The 20,074-nt window shown below is 47.3% G+C and overlaps 2 protein-coding genes and 1 long non-coding RNA gene across 7 annotated transcripts in view; 1 reads left to right on the forward strand and 2 right to left on the reverse strand.

The window, feature by feature from the left end:
* scarf2 (scavenger receptor class F, member 2) overlaps positions 1 to 810 on the reverse strand; it is an 18,419-nt gene extending 17,609 nt beyond the window's left edge. Inside the window, exon 1 of the mRNA XM_047329094.1 lies at positions 68 to 810. Within this exon, the coding sequence (XP_047185050.1) occupies positions 68 to 177 (110 nt within the window). The 5' untranslated portion in view covers positions 178 to 810. The remainder of the gene's footprint in view (positions 1 to 67) is intronic.
* The window catches only part of prodhb (proline dehydrogenase (oxidase) 1b), a 19,874-nt gene extending 6,837 nt beyond the window's left edge, over positions 1 to 13,037 (forward strand). For 2 of the 3 annotated variants that reach the window (XM_047329096.1, XM_047329095.1), the window contains 13 exons: positions 3,138 to 3,349; positions 5,742 to 5,776; positions 5,866 to 6,018; positions 6,231 to 6,295; positions 6,404 to 6,520; positions 6,612 to 6,685; positions 7,198 to 7,273; positions 7,641 to 7,733; positions 8,011 to 8,157; positions 8,431 to 8,606; positions 10,220 to 10,318; positions 10,512 to 10,600; positions 12,343 to 13,037. In XM_047329096.1, coding sequence (XP_047185052.1) covers positions 3,141 to 3,349; positions 5,742 to 5,776; positions 5,866 to 6,018; positions 6,231 to 6,295; positions 6,404 to 6,520; positions 6,612 to 6,685; positions 7,198 to 7,273; positions 7,641 to 7,733; positions 8,011 to 8,157; positions 8,431 to 8,606; positions 10,220 to 10,318; positions 10,512 to 10,600; positions 12,343 to 12,533 — 1,524 coding nt within the window. In that variant the 5' untranslated portion in view covers positions 3,138 to 3,140 and the 3' untranslated portion in view covers positions 12,534 to 13,037. Of the gene's footprint in view, positions 1 to 1,736; positions 2,228 to 3,137; positions 3,350 to 5,741; positions 5,777 to 5,865; positions 6,019 to 6,230; positions 6,296 to 6,403; positions 6,521 to 6,611; positions 6,686 to 7,197; positions 7,274 to 7,640; positions 7,734 to 8,010; positions 8,158 to 8,430; positions 8,607 to 10,219; positions 10,319 to 10,511; positions 10,601 to 12,342 lie in introns of those variants that run through there. The other variant, XM_035640152.2, reaches the window with a different exon arrangement.
* LOC124849712 overlaps positions 10,609 to 20,074 on the reverse strand; it is a 161,046-nt gene continuing 151,580 nt past the window's right edge. For all 3 annotated transcript variants that reach the window (XR_007030161.1, XR_007030160.1, XR_007030159.1), the window contains 2 exons: positions 12,408 to 12,529; positions 10,609 to 10,832 (listed from right to left, as the gene is read on the reverse strand). This is a non-coding gene — a long non-coding RNA (uncharacterized LOC124849712). The remainder of the gene's footprint in view (positions 10,833 to 12,407; positions 12,530 to 20,074) is intronic.

Below are 20,074 nucleotides of genomic sequence, written 5' to 3' on the forward strand. Positions count from 1 at the left end.
GACCGAGTTGCGTTCACGAACCAGGGGAATAACAAACCCCACATTTCTCTTCACCGGCGACGCTTACCCCGGTGCCTTGCACACATTCCTGCCCCTGGGGTTGAGTTCTTGGCCGGAACCGGAGCAAAAGAGGAGACCAAAGACCACCGCGACCGCAAAAGAGTTCTTCACTTCCATTGTGCGAGCGGCGGCAGCATCCTTCTGTTTAGACGCCGACTTTACTCCGCATGTCCCTTCCTCCGCGAGCTCTTGTTCAAAACCGCCTCCACGCGCATAATCCAGAGGAGTCTACTTTTGTAAACGCGCAATCCTTTATTTTTCCTTTAAAAGAAGAAAGAAAAAAAAGAGTCTACGCCATCGAGAAGCTCAGCCAGCAGTGGCCAAGTGTGTCCAGCGGGCGCAGCGCTTCCTCCTGGTTGCCCCCCCTCAAAAAAGAAAGTCACAAAAGCAAAACTCGTGAAAAGAAATCCACAGCAATCTTCATCCACGCCGCTCTCCCGCAGTGCGCCATTTATCCCACCAACGTTTCACCAACAGAAAAGAAGCAGCCATCGCGCAAAGCAGCCATCGAGTCCAAACTCATAATGAAACAGAAAATAATGCTGCTTTTGTTTTTTAAAGACAGTAAAGTTATGTCCTGAGGAAAATGTCCACAAACGCGCAGATTGGTTTAGAATATCCTGACAAATGCCAGCGCGTAATAGCTGCCGTGCGCTTCCTCCCCTTCCTCTGCTGAGAGGAGCTTTAACGCGTAACTTTTTTTTTTGTCCTCCCTTGCAGCTCTCAGGAGTGGCAGGAGGGAAATTCCTGATTTGTTACTCTATCTTTGGCTGTGTGCGCCATGTGTGCGCCACCGCATTTTTACATCCACGCCTGTGCAGCAGCAGGGTCCGTTTTCATGGACCTCGGTCAGAGACAAGAAAAGTCTCGTGTCCAAACTTTTATTCAAACCAAAAACGTCAATGGAGATAATCAAGATTTTTTGGGGGGTTATTTTTTTTTAGCATTGCTGTTTTGTGTAATGTGATGGACATGGTCACTATTATGACTTTTATGCAGTTTTAAGTTTCTGAAGTTCAAAACTTCAAATCAAAAGATTTTGAGCGACTACTTCTACTAATCTATTTAAATAGAAAACACACATTTAACGTAGGCTGGTGTGAAGTTAATGGATGAAAAAAGATTGTGTGTGTGTGTGTGTGTGTGTGTGTGTCTCTTGAGTGTGAGTGTGTGGAGGTGGGGGCAGGAGGAGTGTGTAACAACCACATGCGTAACAATGGCTCCCCCATCCGTCGGGAGGAACACAGTGATGCTGCCATATGTCAGAGTCAAGAGAAAAAAGCATTTATTCTTATATTAGATCAATGACGACTTCAATACCTCTGTCAACAAATGGAAGTAGATTCATGGGTCTCCATGCAGGGGTCTTTGAAGCCCCCCCCCCCCCCCCCACACACACACACACACATACACCTTCTACAAAATGTTATGACATGTTTGTGTAATTTAATTTTACTCAACTCAATTTGTGATCCATACATCAACAAAACGCACTGCCAACAATCCAAAGCAGACAAATATGCTCAGTGCTGTGAAATCACGTATGGATACTACACAGGCGTGAGATTATTTGATTATTGGCCCCGATATGGAGCCGATTTACGTGGATTTAACCGAGTGGGTGTGCGCACCCGTGCGGGGCGTCGCCCTACGTGATAATTCAAAAACCGGCTGCGTCGCAGGTTGTCCACCCAACCAGCCCGATGCTCACGCAGTGCGACTGGCGGACAGTAAGTAAGTGTTCTGTGGTCTGTGGGCACACGGGCGGCACCGACGCGCTCCCCGTGTCTGCGTAATCGCGAGCCGCCGGCGCGCCGACATCGAACCTCCTCCATCGCCAGGCTCGATGTTGTGGCTGAAGGCTGCGCCGGCCCTGGCGCGTCCTGGCGCGTCCGCGACCTTCAAGTGGCTCCTCTCCAGCCGGAGTCTCCGGACCACCGGCGCGCACAACGGGGGCCAGCGCGGGGATGTGAGCAGCTCCGCGCGGCCGGGGAGGAGAGGAGGAGGAGGAGACGGCACCGCCACCACCGCCGCTTCCCATGAGATCTCCGTGGACTTTGAGCTGACCCGGGAGGCGTACAAGAGCAAAGACTCATTGGAGCTGCTCAGAAGTTTGGTGGTGTTCAAACTCTGCTCCTATAGCATCCTGGTTGATAAGAATAAAGAGGTAAATGAGGTGGCACCTCGCAGAAGACGCGTTGCACAGGGAGAGTGGTTATCCAATGTTCAATATGGAATATATGTCAAATATGTAAAAGGTCAGATCACTTGTTTACCTCGGATCACGTATAGGAGCCAAAGCACAGAAGAAGTGGTGTGAAGACAATCTACACTAACATGCACTGCAGTTGATACCTTTCCATATTTTTATTGATAGTCAACCTTTAAAGGCTGTAAGCTGTGTTCAAGGTGAACAAAGCCTCTCTCTGCGACGCCTACAGTTTGCGTAAGAGCTACAGACTCTTATGCAAAGACACACATGTTGTCAACAAGTCTGGCTGGAACCTACACACTTAGCTGTTTGCCCCCGAGGCTCGATTGTGACACCCACCTCTCGTATTACAGCCTGTTTTTCCCCAACTCACCTCACCTTTACAGTACATGGTTACAGACACTGCCTTTCCCAAAAGGCTGTTCCGTTCAGCCTGTTGCGGGGTTTATAACTGACTCGTAGCACTTCCTCTTTTCTACCGCATCTCCACGGAGTCCATGGGGAGCTCGGCTGTGGTCGTCCACAAGCAAATGGTGACATCCAGTGAAAAGCACTGTTCTAATCGGGCAATAATCTGATTTTGATTGTAGCTGCGACGTGTGATTCTCTGCCCTTGTTTCCTTTCTTGCACATGCACACATGTACTTCATAGCCCCGGGGCTTAAGAACATGATTCAAATTCCTTTGCTCGCGAAAGATCATGTGGCTGCTTCTATGTACTGTCCTCTCTCAGATAAACTATAGACACAGCCTCTCTTCTTTTCTGGGATATTACCACCCACATAAACAAGGGTATAGATTACACGTGCAATTAATAAGTTATAGATTGTGACTGAAAATGAACCGCTTCCCCCCCCCCGTTCAGATAATGGATCTGGGCAAGGCGATCCTCGGCCGGAGAGCCTTCGACCAGCTCATGAAGATGACGTTTTACGGCCAGTTTGTGGCCGGCGAGGACCACCGGGCGATCCGGCCGCTGATCCAGAAGAATGTGGCCTTCGGCGTCGGCTCTGTGCTGGACTACAGCGTCGAGGAGGACATCAGCCAGGAGGAGCCAGAGCCGAGAGAAAGGAGCGAGTATGAAAGCCGCGGCGTCGCCGGACACTTCAGTACATATCGAATGCAACACAAAAAAAAAGAAGAGGCTTTTGAGTCCATGTTGTCGGTGAAAAACTAATATCAAATTACACAACTCAAGTGTCAGAACACGTCACTCTTGGGCGGCGCCAAAAATAGGTTTATTCCTCTAACAACCAGGAGGTAAACAGTCAGTACAGCACGAGTTGTTGCCTCGGCCATGGCTCCGCTCTCTGGACTCGCTGGCTGGAGAGAATTTCTCACATGTTAGGAATCCTGTCACATGGGGTGCCAATAGGGCAGCAGCACGTACAGTATCTGTCCGGGGAGCTGGTGCAAACTCGCACAGCGGGAGCGAGCAGCCGGCAGCGAAACCAAAAAGTTACTTAAGTCTGCCTGTGGGCATTCATGCATTATGGGCAATTAGGGCATCTCGTAGTACCAAAAAATAACACGTCGGGACATTCCGGCCCATTTAGAAGTTGCCCCGCAGCCAGATCGGGGAATCAAATTTCAAACAGTGAATATAGTCGACAAGTGCACTTGTCGGATTTACTTCGCACGAGGACAAGAGGCGACCAGAACAAGTATGACCTTTTATATCTTACACAGCGACAAAGAAGTGACTAAAAGCCGTTTGGCATTATTTTTGTGTTGTAGGGTCTGTTGATGCCGAGTGACGGCCGACTGCGATGTCACGTCGCGCCGGCTGTTGTTGTTTTAGTGTGTTATCACAGGCGATAGAGCTCCCTTCTTGTACTTAAACTTGCTCTAGGGTTTTTTCTCTTTCTAACAAGATATCACTCCTCAGCTTCATCTTTTTTTTTACGTCGTCTTGAGGATGCCTGCTCGGAGACATCAAAAGAGTTTATCAGACCGCGGGCGAGAAAGCTCTTGTTTGGCGAACATGCACCTTGGAGAGGACAAGGCTGTTTAGGACTAACTTGATCTGGCGCAGCAGGGTTTGACAGGCCCCCTCCGACAGCACCAGTCAGTTTCTTGTACAGCATAAGGGAATCAAGATATAAAGAAGAGAGGCGAGTCCATGGTTTGATGTTGAGAACAGGATACAGTAAACTCACAATGCCAGCCATATGTACTCAACAATATACATTTGACAGTTTGGATTTGGATGGACGCGGGCCTTTTGAAGGATGGTCCTGACGTTTTATTTGTAACAAGGCTGCCAACATCCAATGCTTCTTGCACAATTTGAATTCTTGGCAGTGTTGTTCAGAGAATGGCTGAAATAGAATTTGCATTTGTCACAGGACACTTCTACTCTCCACTGAAAGGTCTGGATGTAAAAGGGTTATTAGCTATTCAATACGACAATAAAACCCTGAGATTTGTTTGTGTTTTTTAGAGCTGCAGCTAAGGATTGTATTCATTATTGATCTATCTGACAATTTTTTGGTCATTTAATTGATTATTATTCAATAATAATAAGTTAAAGGTGACATTTTCCTCAATTTCAGGTTCAAACTTTTAATTTGGGCCACCACTTGAAAAGGTTTACATGCTCTAATGTTCAGAATAGGCATCAGTGTTCTCATACTGCCCACTCCTGCGGCTCCTCTTTTCACCCTCTGTCTAAAACACCGGGATTTCTTTAAGCCCCGCCCCCTCCCGATAAACCCCAGTCTGCTCTGTGACATCACAGTGGGAGAGAAATCTGAGCCAGTTGTTCAGAGCCAGGCTGTAAGGTTTAGCCAGCTCACCAAGAAACAACAAGGTGGTCTTTTTTCACAGTTTGTGGGCTGGCAGGCACCACAGATACACTTAGACAGATATAAGTTTAGTTTACAGTTATATTAAGCAGAAAAAGTGTTGAATTTTGAGTTAAAAGTGTATTTAAAAAAACACAACAGTATAGAACACGTGGCCCAAGTGAGTAAATGAAACAGTACTAGTGTAAAATGGATTTCAGTATCATTTCCATATTTCTGAAGTAAAAAAAAAATCGCCTGCCAAATGACACAATGTTAAAAGAAGATAAATGTCTTTAGTTTTTTCAGGCTTTGAAACGTACTGCTCAGTCATCTGCTTAGTAACATGAGCTCCCCAGTGCCGTATGGTGAGTGACGCTGTACAGCGGCCCCTCAGCATTCTCGATTGCGGGACAGTTCGGCGTGCACCAGTCAGTCTGTCTTCTGATGTGGTGGCTGCTCAGTGTGTATTGAGGTTCACTAAACACAATGTCAGCCTCCAACACGCCACCGCCACAAGGCCAAAATGTTCACAGAGAGAACGCTGGTTCCCACCATGAACTCAAGAAATGCTCGACATTTTTGCTGCAATTATGACGCAACCCACATTTCTAATATTGCCCACAATTCGGGGCTCATAAACTGATTTCTTTTGCTATCCTTTTGTGCTCCTTCTACTTTAGCTCATCTGTATCCATGGCAGAGAAAGGGGGCATAGGTAAGCCGCCTTGTTTTGTTTCTCATTTGCGGACACGGTATATGATGCAATTAGAAGTAATGGGCATGCAAATTTGTTTTCACCTCCAGGCGGAGACCACGGAGAGGAAAAACATAAAGTGCACAAACAGTTGGGGGAGCGTCGCGGGGGAGCGAGTGGAGGAGCCCCGACGTATTCCAACAGCAACGAGGCCAAATGTGACCAGCATATGGAAACCTTCATCAAATGCATCAAAGCATCTGGTAGGTAAATCGAAATGTAACCACGTCATGCAAGTGATACAACTTTAGAGTGTGACTGTCGTGACTGCTATTTTCCACCTGCTATTGAACATATTTACATCCCTCAACAAATGGATGTGTGGTCTGGTTCTGTCATCCACTCAATTTCCTTCCACGGTTCTTCAAAATGCATATACCATCATGATAATATTTTTGAATCCGTTTCACTTTAGGAGGGAGTTCAATGGACGGATTTTCTGCCATCAAAATGACGGCTCTAGGACGACCTCAGTTTCTGGTAGGCACTGAGGGGGGTGAAAAGGTCAAACGTAGCAGCTGATACTCTTGTGCTAGGGGTGAGGTCCCGATGGACATCAAGTAATTTCAAATTATAATTCTTTTAAAGCTCCAATTCTCTGAGGTCCTGGTGAAATGGCAGCGATTCTTCACCTTCCTGGCATCAAAACAAGGGAAAGATGGCACGGGAACTTCGGAGCAGAGGCTGGAGCTGGACCAACTACAGGTACGATGGGGATGATTAATTATCGTGATGCATGAACATTTCCACAGTATGTGAAGTGCTGGTTCTTTATAAACTTTATATATCTATCCAGGAGTTCTTGACCAGAGCGGGTGCAAAAGGCAATTTCTACGGCTGGTTCACTGGCAGGGAAGAGGCGGCGTCAGGGTAAGCAAAATCTTCACACGTCAATATGTGTAAAATAATGTCAGTATTTTACAAAAGAAGGGGATTCTCATAGGATTTGTGTACGGCAAAAAGGACTGACCATTATTAGTCACACATGCGAACATAATGCACATTTAACCACACTTTTTCTTCTTTTATTTGTCGTCTTGGTTCATTTGGCATGTGCTGCACGTGCTAAAGACAAACTAGAAGAAAAACAACAACCCTCAAGACAGTTAATCATTTTTCTGCCGAAGGTTATTTGCCAAATTAAAATTTTGCTGCATAATTAGAGTAGAGATGAAATTACAGCCAGCAATTTCATTTGTTTTCAAGTCATCGCATGAAAATGAAAGAAGTGAATCTATTAAGTTAAGTTAAACTATTTTGAAGTTAATCTCTACGTGTTGCTGCTGATGAGTTATTGAGAGATCAAACAAGACACCGGCGATGTTCTAGACTCACCGATGTGCCGCGGCCTTGATTCCTTTCTGTGCTCTGCCCCCCCACAGAACCATCGACGCGCTCGACTGGAACAGCCTAATAGACGACAGAGCAGAGACGTCGGACCTGCTGGTCGTCCCAAATGTAAAGTTCAGTGGAATGACGAGCTGAAAGAAAGTGGCAATAACTTGAGATTAAAAAAAAAAAAAAAATGCAGTTAAAACCTCATCTATGATTCAAGACACACAAACATACTGGAGATGATAATCGACTGTGTTTGCAGTTTGCCCAGATGGGAGGTGTGAAGTTGAGCAGGACACGATTTCAACCAGAATGATGGATAGTACTGAATTAAAATTGATCAATATCCTGTTTTATTTGCACATTCATACATTTGAGGCAGGATACCCTCCAGGTATCTGTTGATGTTAGATCAACGAAAGCTGAAGGGTGGATCAGGTATCCCTAATAGGTGTGTGATAGTTGGTTCATCGTGGTGTTGTTTGCTCAGCAAGGTGAGCTGGGGCCTCTGCTGGAGAAGTTCACCACGGAGGAGGAGGAGCAAATGAAGAGGATGTTACAGCGCATGGACATTTTAGCCAAGGTAATCTCACACACAGTAGACGGCAACGCGAAGACCGATCAATGCAAGGGCTCAAGCACCTATGCGTCCTCATCATCACGCTGGCATGTTACTGATTTGTATAGATTTTGTTTTGAGTCAGTACGGATTGAACGGGCCTTGCTTTGGTCGTGCTCCACATGATTTCATGGAAATCGCTTCAGTAGATTTTGAGTAATCCCCCTGCCTCCTTGGCAGAGGAATGTCAAGCACTGTCAGGTGATGTCACACCAAATCACCGAGATCTCTCATGTCCCAGCATGCCCTGGAGAACGGCGTTCGCCTGATGGTGGACGCAGAGCAAACCTACTTTCAGCCAGCGATCAGCAAACTGACGCTGGAAATGCAGAGGCTCCACAACAGACAAACGCCTGTCATCTTCAACACGTACCAATGCTACCTGAAGGTAAGAACCCCATCAGCTGGCAACGATACCAGATTTTCCGGTCCGTCAATATTGTGTTATGTGTAGTCATTCGCGTGCTTGACATCCTCTCTTCATCCCTGATCATATTTGATTCAAAGAGAAAAGCCAGAAAGCAAATAAGTTGCAATTCAGTAACTATGCGAATTGTGGTTTTGCAGCTCCACATCAGTTTTCAGCTAAGTCCTCAATTTGGCACGCACGTACGCGGTCCAGACGCAATGTTTTTAAAACCCAGTCTTGTCTGTTCCGCAGGAGGCCTATGAGCAAGTAGCTATGGACGTAGAGCTTTCGCGGCGTGAGGGTTGGCACTTTGCCGCCAAGCTCGTCCGCGGCGCCTACATGTATCAGGAGCGAGAGCGGGCCGAGGAGTTGGGTTACGAGGATCCCATCAACCCCGATTATGAGTCGACCAATAGAATGTACCACAGGTAGGAGCCACATTTGAATGAACCAGCCACATTCCTTCATAATAACACTGAACCTGTGCACTTTTAATTTGTCCTTTTGCTACTGGATAGTGATCATTTTAAGATAAGATAAGATATTCCTTTATTGGTCCCACAATGGGGAAATTTGGTCGTTAGGAGTTAAAGAGGCAACAGACACCTTTCTTTTGGCGCCGAGCGGTTCCAGGTGGTCTTATTGTTGGGTCTCTGTTGTAAAGGCCGCAGCACGGTGGGGTGCTTTTCACGGCCGGTTGCCAGTTATGGCACTACACCGGTGAGGACGCGGGTACTTCCCCCTCCCCCGGAGCTCCTGAGGAGTTGGTCGAACTCCACTTTGGAGATAACGGAGGAGAGGAAAGGCGTCTGCACCTTGAAGCTCCCACTTTTTGTTGTCTGGCTCCTAGCGTCGACTAGCGGCAGCGCTAGCATCATGGCGAAACCCGATGCCAGCAGCCAGGCTGCTGTCCAGTGCAGAGAAAACAACCGTACAAATCCCAATTTGGACAAATAACCTCGAGTTAAACATCTGGTAGTATAAACTCGAGCAGGCCGGTTGCTGTTACTTACTGTTCCACCGTCTGCCATTTCTATTATTGGGATAGATACCCGGAGAACGCTATTCTCTTCCTTGTTTGTGGCGTAAATCGAGTTCCCGTGGCCCAGAGAATGACGCGGTGAAAGCAAGGCTTAAGTGAAGTGCGGGCGGTGTCAGTTTTCTGTCGCCATTGCCCTGTGCAACCAGTTTTAACATCGTAGTGGCAAGTTTAACGCTAGAAAAGTTGTTTGATTCTGCTTTTAGTCTCTGTCTCGACACTTTCTGGAATACATTTTCCCATGTGGTTGGCAGATTTCAGGTGGCCACCTCACAGGCACACACGTCTGCTGCGGACGACAGCACATTTTTAAAGGAAGTGGTTCTTCAATCGGGGTTTTGGGGGGCTTATCATCTTGTGTCAGCAAGTCCCCCCCCCCATTGAGTGGTCCTTGTGCAAGTTGCAGGTGCAGTCCAGCTCTGGGGGCTGCGGTGTTGCAACGATTTTCTGACATTCCGACATTTAATGCGAGATCAAAGACATCGCCCTGTGGTTGAGCAACATGTTTTGCACGAAAAAAAGAGGGACGGCTAACGTCCTCGAGCCTTTCGATTCGATTTTGAGGAAAACATCAACGTGGAACAGGCACAAGGTTCGGCCGATACGGCGCGGCAAGGGGGGGCGGAATTGAAATCTTTTTTGCAGATGGTGGTAAAGTGCACACGTGTTGCCGAGGTCCTTCCAGAGTGGATCTGCTTCCAATTTATGAAAAGCATTTTTAGTGTTTAGGGGTAATTGTACTGTTTAGTTGTTGAAAAAAAAAAAAAGAAACAAAAGAAGAAGGTATTTCTGCCCCACACAATAACTCCTACATGCTAATGAGAACGATTTGTAAAGAAGAGAAATGGAAACAACGCACAATACATCACATCGTATACAGTTTAAATTATACGGTCATTATAGTCATTATACAGAGAGGAAAGTGGTATTTCCCCACTTCACAGACACCTGTTCACAGTCCTGCCTTCTTCCTTGTGTGTGTGTGTCCGTGATTGTGCGAAGGTGTCTGGATTATGTGCTCGACGAGATCGCACTCAACAGAAATGCCAACGTAATGGTTGCATCCCATAATGAAGACACAGTGAAACACACCTTGAGGAGGTACGCTCTCAATTCTATCCAAGGACACTGTTGAAGACACTATTGATTTTTTTAATATATATACAGCTTTGGATCTGCACAAACCAGACACTGCATTTGTGTGTGTGTGTGTGTGTGTGTGTGTGTGTGTGTGTGTGTGTGTGTGTGTGTGTGTGCGTGTGCGTGTGTGTGTCTTTCTCTCTTTCTCATTCAGAATGAATGAGCTGGGTCTAACTCCCACGGAGAACAAGGTGTACTTCGGTCAGCTGCTGGGCATGTGTGATCAGATCAGCTTCCCGTTGGGTGAGAAAACCAAATACACTCTCACACACGACCACACAGTGACTAGACACCGATCTCTCCTGTGCTACGCACGAGGCCTGTTGATTTGACAGTTTCAGTCCGGCCCCAAGTGTCCGCGTCACCCCGTTGGTTTGTGAACTGCCGTTCTGAAGCGTCGGGTTTAGCATTTGCACCTGCGCCATCTTGTGGGTGGGTCCGTCTGAGAGCTCGTCCACTGCGCTCCCACCTACACCTGCATTGGACGGCACATGCTGTCAATCACGCTGTACCCACGCTCCGATGCATATGACATTTATTTTAATCGGAATGGGAACGTAATTTAAAAAATGAACATTGTGCTGTATCGAAGAAGACTTGAAACTAGTGATGGAGACCATAAACTTCGGAAGGAAAACGTCTTTCTTTTTGCAACCAGTGGAGTCGCCCTCTGCTGGTCAATCAAGAGAATACAGCTTTCAGGCATTTGCTTCATTCATTGTCCTCTGCTGAATCAAAAGTCACCATCCTCCTTCTCAAACTCTCCGTTGTGTCGCCTAAACCCATGAGTTCCACGGGGGGGACCCACAGGCCACGTGGCGGAGCACGAAGTGCACACGTGGAAGACGGTCCGCAGCCCCCCCCCCCCCGATGTGTCATATGAACTGAGACACCTTCGTTATTGACAAGCTGTCTCCACAAAGCGCTGCCGGCGGCTTACGCCACTTTGTTTGTCCGTCAAAGACGCAGGCACAGCCGCGGCAGTCAGTTATCTGTCAACGCGAGGCTCCCGATCGGAAGTATTGACGTTAACGGACACGTGTTTCTTTCTCGTTCTCTCGAGGGATGGAGCAGTCAGTAGAATCCTGAAGCTTTAAACACATACAAGTATGTTTTTGTCAAATTCAAGACTTTAATTTTTGATGCTTTGCTTGTAACTGGGGGGTAGAAATAGCAAAGAGTGGACCCTTGACAAAGCGCAGTGTGCGAGCCATATTGGCGGAACGACAGCAGCTCCTCTAATTCAAATGCAACGAACCGAGGGTGTCTGTGCAAATAGGAGGGATTGTACCAGTCACTCGACGAGGGAAGCCAATCAAAGTGACGTCCAGTCGCGATGTGCTCTCGGGAGTTTTTGTGCAAAATAACCCGCAGGAAAAAGATTTTCTGAAACGGCAATATGTGAAATTAGCCGAGTCAATCAAATAGAACAATTTTGCATCTTCATGAAAAGTCTTTGATATGTGCAGACGAATAGAAGAAGTACTTTACTTTAGCCTTTGCGTGACTACGGGGGGGGGGGGGGGGGGGGGGGGGGGGGGGGGGGGGGGGGGGGGGGGGGGGGGGGGGGGGTGGCAACTGAAGGCAAATAACACAAACGACTCGAGGGAGTCAGAGCAGTCGTGATCTATATGTTTCATTTGTCCCAGCGCAAATTTAACAGCGGTTCTCAAATTTGTCGGCGGAAGGTGGGACAAGGTGGTTGTGTCAAATGAGAAGGAGTAAATCGATAAAAACGAAACATGGCCTGATTACCAAACTGCTTCCGAGAATCAGGAGGGGAACAAACAAAAGATCTGGCTCACATTTTAAAATCTTCATGAAGAGTCTTCGATGTGTGCAGACAGATAGAAAGAAAAAATAAATAAATACATACATATATATATATAAATATATATAAATATTTTTTTTTTCCAATGTCCATCTGCTTCATCCTTTTTTTCTGTTGTCCTCTCCCATCCCCATCCACTGTCATCCCCATGCAGGCCAGGCCGGCTACCCCGTCTATAAGTATGTCCCCTACGGGCCGGTGAACGAGGTGATGCCCTACCTGTCTCGGAGGGCCCAGGAGAACAGAGGCTTCATGAAGGGCGCCCAGAAGGAGAGGGAGCTGCTGTGGCGGGAGCTGAAACGCCGACTCGCCTCCGGGGAGCTTCTCTACAGACCGGTGTACTGAAAACACAGACAGAGACAGAGACAGAGGGGAGGGCGTGTTCAAGTGTCAGGGTTTCATATAAGGAAAAAAGGAAAGGAGTCCTCGCAGGTTGACGGCTGCTGCGGCTGCATCTCCTGCTCTGGCCTATTCCGGAGTTTTCTCGCTGACGGAATGTTTTCCGTACGTCCCCCCCCCCCCCCCCCCCCCCCCCATCCTCCGTCCCCCTCACCTTCCCTTCTCCACCTTCACCCCCGTCCCATTGTCCACGTTCTCTCTCCACTTCTTTTCCTCATCCGCCTCTGCTGGGCCCGCGAGCGCTCCTCACTTTGTCTTCACGCCGTCTAAAGAGCTCCGGTATCCATCAAACGGGGCATCTTTACTGCTCCAAGAGGAACTCTCTAAAATGTCAACAAGACTGCGGCGGGCATCTGTTTTTATGGCCCTATTCATCTCGGACAGGGACAGCAATAATGAAAAAAAATAACAGGCTTGATTTAAATGGTAGTAAAGGAAACATCAATATCCCTCCCGCACACATATTATGTGTTTTTTTTTGTTGTTGTTGTTGTTTTTTTCTTCCATGGACAGCAGACGCAGTGCCCCCGGAGAGGCGTCTCTGCGCTGCACATTCGTCCACTGCGTTTGAAGTCATATCGCCGGTTTGAAAATGATGCCCGTTTATGAATCAATGGGAGCGTATGAATGGCTCCTCGCGGCACATCGCTCTTCCTCCTAAGAGCGCAATGTGTTCAGCGAGTGAATCTCCTTTTTAACCAAAGCAACCTGCCAGTGAGTCTGGCAGGTTGCTTTGGTTTTAATGAAATAGATAATATGCAAGGGGGGGGGGGGGGGGGGGGGGGGGGGGTCATAGGTTTGAGGGTTGCCTTATTGCATTTTGATTAATGAGCATTGTGCAATTTCAAAACAAATCTTTGATGATGTAAATATGTTTTTAAGCAGGCGATCCCATATCGGTTTTACGCGTCTCACTCGACGGACCTGTGCGATTGCTCGATAAATGAATATGTATATGAATGCGAAAATGTTGTCAAAAAGAAGGGCCGGGTGCTATTGACTGCAATATTGTTGCTGCGAGCTATTTGCACAGCGGAGGCTGTTTGGGTTTATTTTCTAATTCTGTGACATATTCCGCCTGATTATTGATACACAATTAGTATTTGAGTCAGAGGGTAACCGAGCTTCATGATAATTATGGCCCTGTCATTTTATGAGCGCAGTCGGTGCTCCGTAGACCATCATTTAATTACCCACGATGCCACGCTCAGCAGCGATCACAGAAATTGGATGCATTAATCATTGCTCAGAGGAAACTTTAGTGGCTGTTAAGTTTTTACTGAGGCAAAGCGCCACAGCGCTGAGTTTAATTAAGAGCCAAGTCTACTCTTGATGTAAGTTGCGCCTTGGAGTATACGTTTGCCAACAAATCCCTTCTCACGCAGTTGCGGAGAGTTTTTTTCCTGGTTAGCTTCAACGGCAATTATAATTTGGAGGACGCATTATTAAAAAAAAAAGAAAGAATTCTGCAGTCAAACCCAGCACGGGCCCGGCGTATTCCCTGGGACTTATCAACCCCCCCTGCCCACATTAAAGCACACGGGGCCGTGTGACAAGTCGGCCGAGGCAAATTTGCTCTGCGGAATGAAGTTGACATTGTCTCGTGAACGATGTGGAGGACGGCAGACGTCGACTGATTTCTCTCGGCTCCCTTTTGCCGCCGGCTCCCGGTGGTCGGGCGACTCGGATTGTTTTGTCCCCGCCGGTGCCCTTGGCGTTTGCGATTCCGGTCGGACCGCGGCACGGCCCAGTGCTTTGACACATGCTAACAGCGTAGCACACACACTGAGCATTGTTTCAAAAAAAGATTGTTTTTTTTTTTAATACCGTGGCACATTGAATGACTTGGCCCGCCGCTGCATTCCAGCAGTCATTTTAATCTCTTCCTATGCTCGCTGCGTGCCAGTTGACAAACTAACAAGGGGTGTGATGGCTTTGAGCCGGCCAGGAGTATTTTGTCTTTTTTTTTTTTCTTTCTTCAATCTTTTCAGAGCAAATTGAGAGATTAGTGGCCCGAAAAAAAACTGAAAACTTGGCCCGGGCACTTTCCGCTGAACAGCTGGAATCATGCTCCCACAGTTATTTCTCTCCGAGAGGGGAGCTGAGAAAAGGTCAGACAAATCATTCCCCCCCGCTCTACAGTAGAGTACAGATTCATGGAAAAAATGGAGTCTTCATCTGTCGGAAACAATGTTTTTCCACCTTAACATCAGTGACATTGGTCTCCAACATTCTGCTCGGAGCCATGGGTCATCTGAGGGGCCGCGGTGCAAATGTGGCTCAGACAATTCCGCGATTGGGGTGAAAACACGGAAGGGAATAACTACGGCGATGGGCGGCGGGCGGTATTTCCTGACATTGCGGCATCATCCCAACATGGTTCCTGCACGGCCCATCAAAAAATGTGTCAGCCACAGTTTAGCTCACGCGGTGTCGGCGTCAGTGAACATGGAGGACCTGTCGGTACTTTTACAACAATGCCTGAGGCGCTCTTGGCTCCGATGTGTGCGAGGAGCGTAGGAACAAGGAAGAAAGGGCCGCGAACTTTGTGCGAGACACTGTAATTTCCCCAGTGAGCCAACTAGCAACCCTTCACGAGAGTGCCGCAGGAATTAGTCCTAAAAGCCGGTTAGCGTTTTTGCACTTCTGGTTCCCTCGTCCCAAAGTCGATGGGGTTTTTTTTTTTATTTTTAACGGGTTGTTTTGATGCCTAAGAGTCTGTGGTCAACACAAGACACTTTCACAATAAAACCACAAATTACAATTTTCGTCCTGCCTTTGCCAACAAGAGGCTTAATGAGACTCTAGAGGTTTTTTCGTGGACTTGAGCATCATGAGGCCAAACACGACCAGCCACTGTTCACTCACTGCTTTTCAAAATATATATTTTCCAACTTTCTCCAAGAAAAAGGCTTTTTTTTTGCAGAAAACGTAAAAATGACCAATTTGGAAATTACAAGTTGGAATCATAGTGGTAACAATTTCTTGTGTGGCCTAACATCCCTGCTGTTACTTTACTTTGATAGAAATAAATATAATCACACATACTTGCTGAACAAAACATCCATCCATCCATCCATCGTCTACCGCCTTCAATCCCGGTCAATCCCGGTTCAGATCAACCGGGGCCTTTCTGTGGTGGAGTTTGCATGTTCTCCCCCGTGTGTGCGTGGGTTCTCTCCGGGTTCTCCGGCTTCCTCCCACAGTCCAAAGACATGCAGAATGGGGTCAGGTTCATTGGAGACTCTAAATTGACCGTAGGTGTGAATGTGAGAGTGAATGGTTGTCCGTCTCTGTATGTGGCCCTGCGATAGGCTGGCGACCTGTCCAGGGTGAACCCCGCCTCTTGCCCAGTGTCAGCTGGGATTGGCTCCAGCCCCCCCCCCCACCCTTTAGTGGATAAAGCGGTAGACGATGGATGGATGGAAAGTGGTGAAGGGTGCACCTGAGGTGGGCTCATCTGCCGGAAGCTTCATATTGACCTGTCTCATCCTTCCTTCAGCGCATGACAGCCAGACTGACAGCGACTATAACAAATAACCCTACTGACAACCTACAGACAAAAGACAAAGCGAGAACATCCAGTCACGCATTTCCCAAGGTCTTGTTGCGTGCGTTCATGTCTCTACAGCACCATTTGTTCATGTGGACTAGTGTGCCTTGGGCTTTTTTTTACACTGTTTTGCGTGAAAAAGGGGGATCGGCTCTAATTAAACTGTAGCCCGGAGCCGAAGACGCTTCGCGTGAAGAACCTGAAGTCTGACAGAGAATTTCAGGTTCTTCGGGTCTTTTTTCTTTTCCCCCCAGACTGTGAAAACTTGTATAAGCTATTTGCTTTGGGGAGATTATATAATAAGAACTATCATCGCAAGGCCTCCCGTGGCCCTGGAATTACTACAAGCTGGTATTTTTGGATGGATGGATGGACGTTCAAATGAGCCTACGGAAAAACAACTCTGATGAAAATGTGCAAATCACCGCTCTGGCATATATTAAAACCTCACAGTGGACAACTTTTTTTTTGTGCGTTTCAGCAGTTTCATTTCGACTGTGAATGTGTCCGGCTGCGTGTGTGCCGCTCATCTCCATGATGTGAAACCGTTGGCAGCCGTGCTTCACATCGCCACCTGTCCCGTCTCGGAGCAATATTCATGTGTGCAGAGTATTTTCCCCCGCAGACGGCAACCAGAGGCCAACACATTGTGACGTGTCAAACTTCGTCGCAGTTGAACTGACCAAACGGCACCGTCGCACAGAACTTGCATTCTGTCTTTTGGCTCCGTCACATGGCGTTTTTCCATTACTTTGCCTTTCATTACGGGGGGAAGTGAGGGGAATCTGTGTTGTTCATCATTGGCCACTCAGTGAGAAAATGAAATGAATCATTTAGCTACAGATGACCTCAGCACCGGAGGAACACCCCCCCCCCGGCCGCGGTATAAGCTCTGATGTGAGCCAGCGAGTAAACAGACGAGTCGTAAACACAACAGATGGGACCGGCGCTGACTAATCCCATCCATCCAAATTGTGTGGCCGAACGCAGCGCAATCGATCGAAACGCTAAAGGGGAGGGCATGGGGCAGAGGGTCGGCATGGAAACTTTGGCGGTTTTTTTCTTCTCTCCTGCACGTTGGGGTAAGGCTCTCGAACACGACAAGAGAAGACGGCGCGCCTCGCTGAAATCATTTGCCGAATCTCTTGAGCGGACGAGCACCGTGACCTGTCACAGGGTTTTTTGAGGCCGGAACGAATTCAAATGAAATATATCACCCGGTGTCGCACATCCCCGGGATCATTTAGTATTTTCTCCTCCATGTCAAGCCTGTCATCGCCGACTGGTGCGTGTTTTTCTAAGCGATCTCATTTTGGGGGCGAGTAAAGCTGTCCGGGAAGAGTTAAAAGCACAGCGGCCGTGACAGCGGCCTCCCAAAGTCACCAGTTGAGGTGGATGACTTGATTTACTTGCAGTCTTCGCTGTTCACCATCTCTCTTGAGATTCACGCTCTTTTCCCCCTTTGAAAGCGACGAGCGCGGTGCGGCGCAAAATGTGCCGCGACGTTCCTCTGTGTGTGCGCGCGCGCGTGTGTTTGTGCGTTGAAGGGGAAAGTCACCAGACAAGAGCAGAGCAGGCGGTTTTCTCCAAAGAAGTCTCAAGACTAAAGGCACTTGTTCCGGTACTCGCACTGAAGGCTTTTATTTCCCGCCGAGGCCCTGACATTCGAATGCCCACGCGGATATGCACATGTGCACATGCAAATACACAGAAATCATATAGATGTGGGGGCCACGTGCGCACACAGTCACAAATCAATGCACTAACACTATAGGCTCGCACACACACACACACACACACACTCTCACTCTCCTTCTCCCATCAGTTCCCATATCCATCAGTCTGGGGTGAGAGATGATTTGAAGCGGCTCAATGTTTTGATCATTAGTTTGGACGCATGGGGTGCGGCGGCGGCGGCGGCAGTGAAAAAATGAGACCGCTATCTCATGGCCACCTGTTCTTTTAATAAGAGAAAGAGAACAATTCCCCGTCACAGGATGGATTGGCTACTCGATGCCCGAGGAAGAAATAAAAACACGTCATTGTGTGTGCGCACACTGGGTCGAGTGTTTATTTGTCCCCGCGAGCGCATGCAGCTGACTTCAGTTCTTGCCTATACACGTTTGCGCTTTGTCGTATATTCGCCTTGAAGCCAGGGTAAAGGTAATACGTCTTACCCCGAGTGCAAAGATCGCGCAGTATAGATATGTGTGAATATGCCAGGTGGAGGAGTGCTGGGCCTCTATTTCTGGGCCAGGCATCTTCCAGATGTATAAGAGATACAGCTTGAGACGACACTTTGGCCCCCCTCTGCGAGACATTTTTGACGGTTAATATATCGGGTTTCATAACACAATCTCATGCCTTTTTATTCTGCAAGTCAGAAATGTACCTATTTAGCATTTACAGAAGATTCCAGCTTGGTTGGAGACTTAAGCTCAGAAACATTGAGTAAAGGCGTTGCCTGGCCCCCTGCAGGGTTATGCCAAATTGGGAAACGTGACAAATATGTTAACTACTATTTGCATAACTGATAAATTACTGCATAACTGATAAATGAATTGCAAACTGTGGATTGTGAGCAGAAATCTCTTTATCATAAACAGGATGGGATAAAATAATTCAACCCGAATGACATGAAAATGACAATAACCCGCGAAAAATTACATCCTGTGCCAATGTTCAATGTTCACCCCCCCCCCCCCCCCCAAAAAAAATTAAAATAAATAAACCCAACCAAAAGCAATGTCATGCTAATGTAGGGATTGCGTCCAATATGTAGCAAGGCGAGTTGCAAGCAAAACTGCCTTCATATAAACTGGAATCGCAATCCACGTGTTTGTGTAAACATGTAAACCTTATTGGTTTATAATTGTCATGCATAGATATTGTAGAAAGTTAAACTCTGTCATTGGACATCATCCGGGGTTTTTGCAGAGTTGACATTAAGATCTGAACAACTGATGTTAAAGGAAAGCACAAACATCATACTTTTAATTGGCGTCCATACGAGAGCATCGATGAGGGCCTTGACCTCGATCGCGCCCTCGCTCTGCAGATCTGTCAAATTGGTCATAAAACATCTCACATAAATTAAAAAAGAGGAGATATTCATGAACACAAAGAGCCACACAATGCTTTTCATCTCCCCCTCTGTGTGTGTGTGAGCGTCTGTCCGTTTGGTAATGCCAGCGTGTGCGCCCGTGGCTTCCTGTCCATTTCCTTTGCATATGCGTTCTTATTGGTTGATGTCCGTGCAAGGCGAACAGAAAGTATCACCCTACCGGGCGCGTACGCGGCACGGTGCTCCTTGGTTTATGGATCTAATTGTCATGCCGGAACAGTAGGAGGAACATCTACACCCAACCAGTGATGCTGAGATGAAAGCAGAGAGAGACAGAGAGAGAGAGAGAGAGAAGAGCAGCCAGCCTGGGTTTTTTCTTTTCTTCGTCTTTCTGCTGCTCCGCGGTGAGGAGACAAACGGCGATCGACCAGATCTCTGTTTGGATTTGTTGGAGATGATACTGAGGGAGTTTTAAGAAGGAAACGGAGACAAACCATGTTAAACTCAAACGTAATTGGTCCGATTCGAATCCGTCATGTACCTTTCTTCCCCTTCTCTCTCTTATTGGCATTTTTATTTTAGATTCCTGCAATATTTCAATTCAGGCTCCCAGTTTTTTCCCTAGAGTCTTCAAAGGAGGTTGGTTCACAACGATATCACGAGAAAATCTAATTTTCTCACCAGCCTCAGGTTTTATTTGTCCGGCTTATGGAGGTATAATTCCTGGTGTGCCTTTTCTTCCACTCCAGTGAAACGGAGCTGAGCGGAATTTTTTTTTAATTTTTTCCAAACCATGGCCACATAACCATAAAACCTGGATGAAATAATCATACCACCAGCGTTGAGTAAAATAAATCATATTTATGAATT

The sequence above is a fragment of the Scophthalmus maximus genome, chromosome 19, assembly GCF_022379125.1.
Source record: "Scophthalmus maximus strain ysfricsl-2021 chromosome 19, ASM2237912v1, whole genome shotgun sequence".
In the NCBI taxonomy this organism is placed as follows: Eukaryota; Metazoa; Chordata; class Actinopteri; order Pleuronectiformes; family Scophthalmidae; genus Scophthalmus; species Scophthalmus maximus.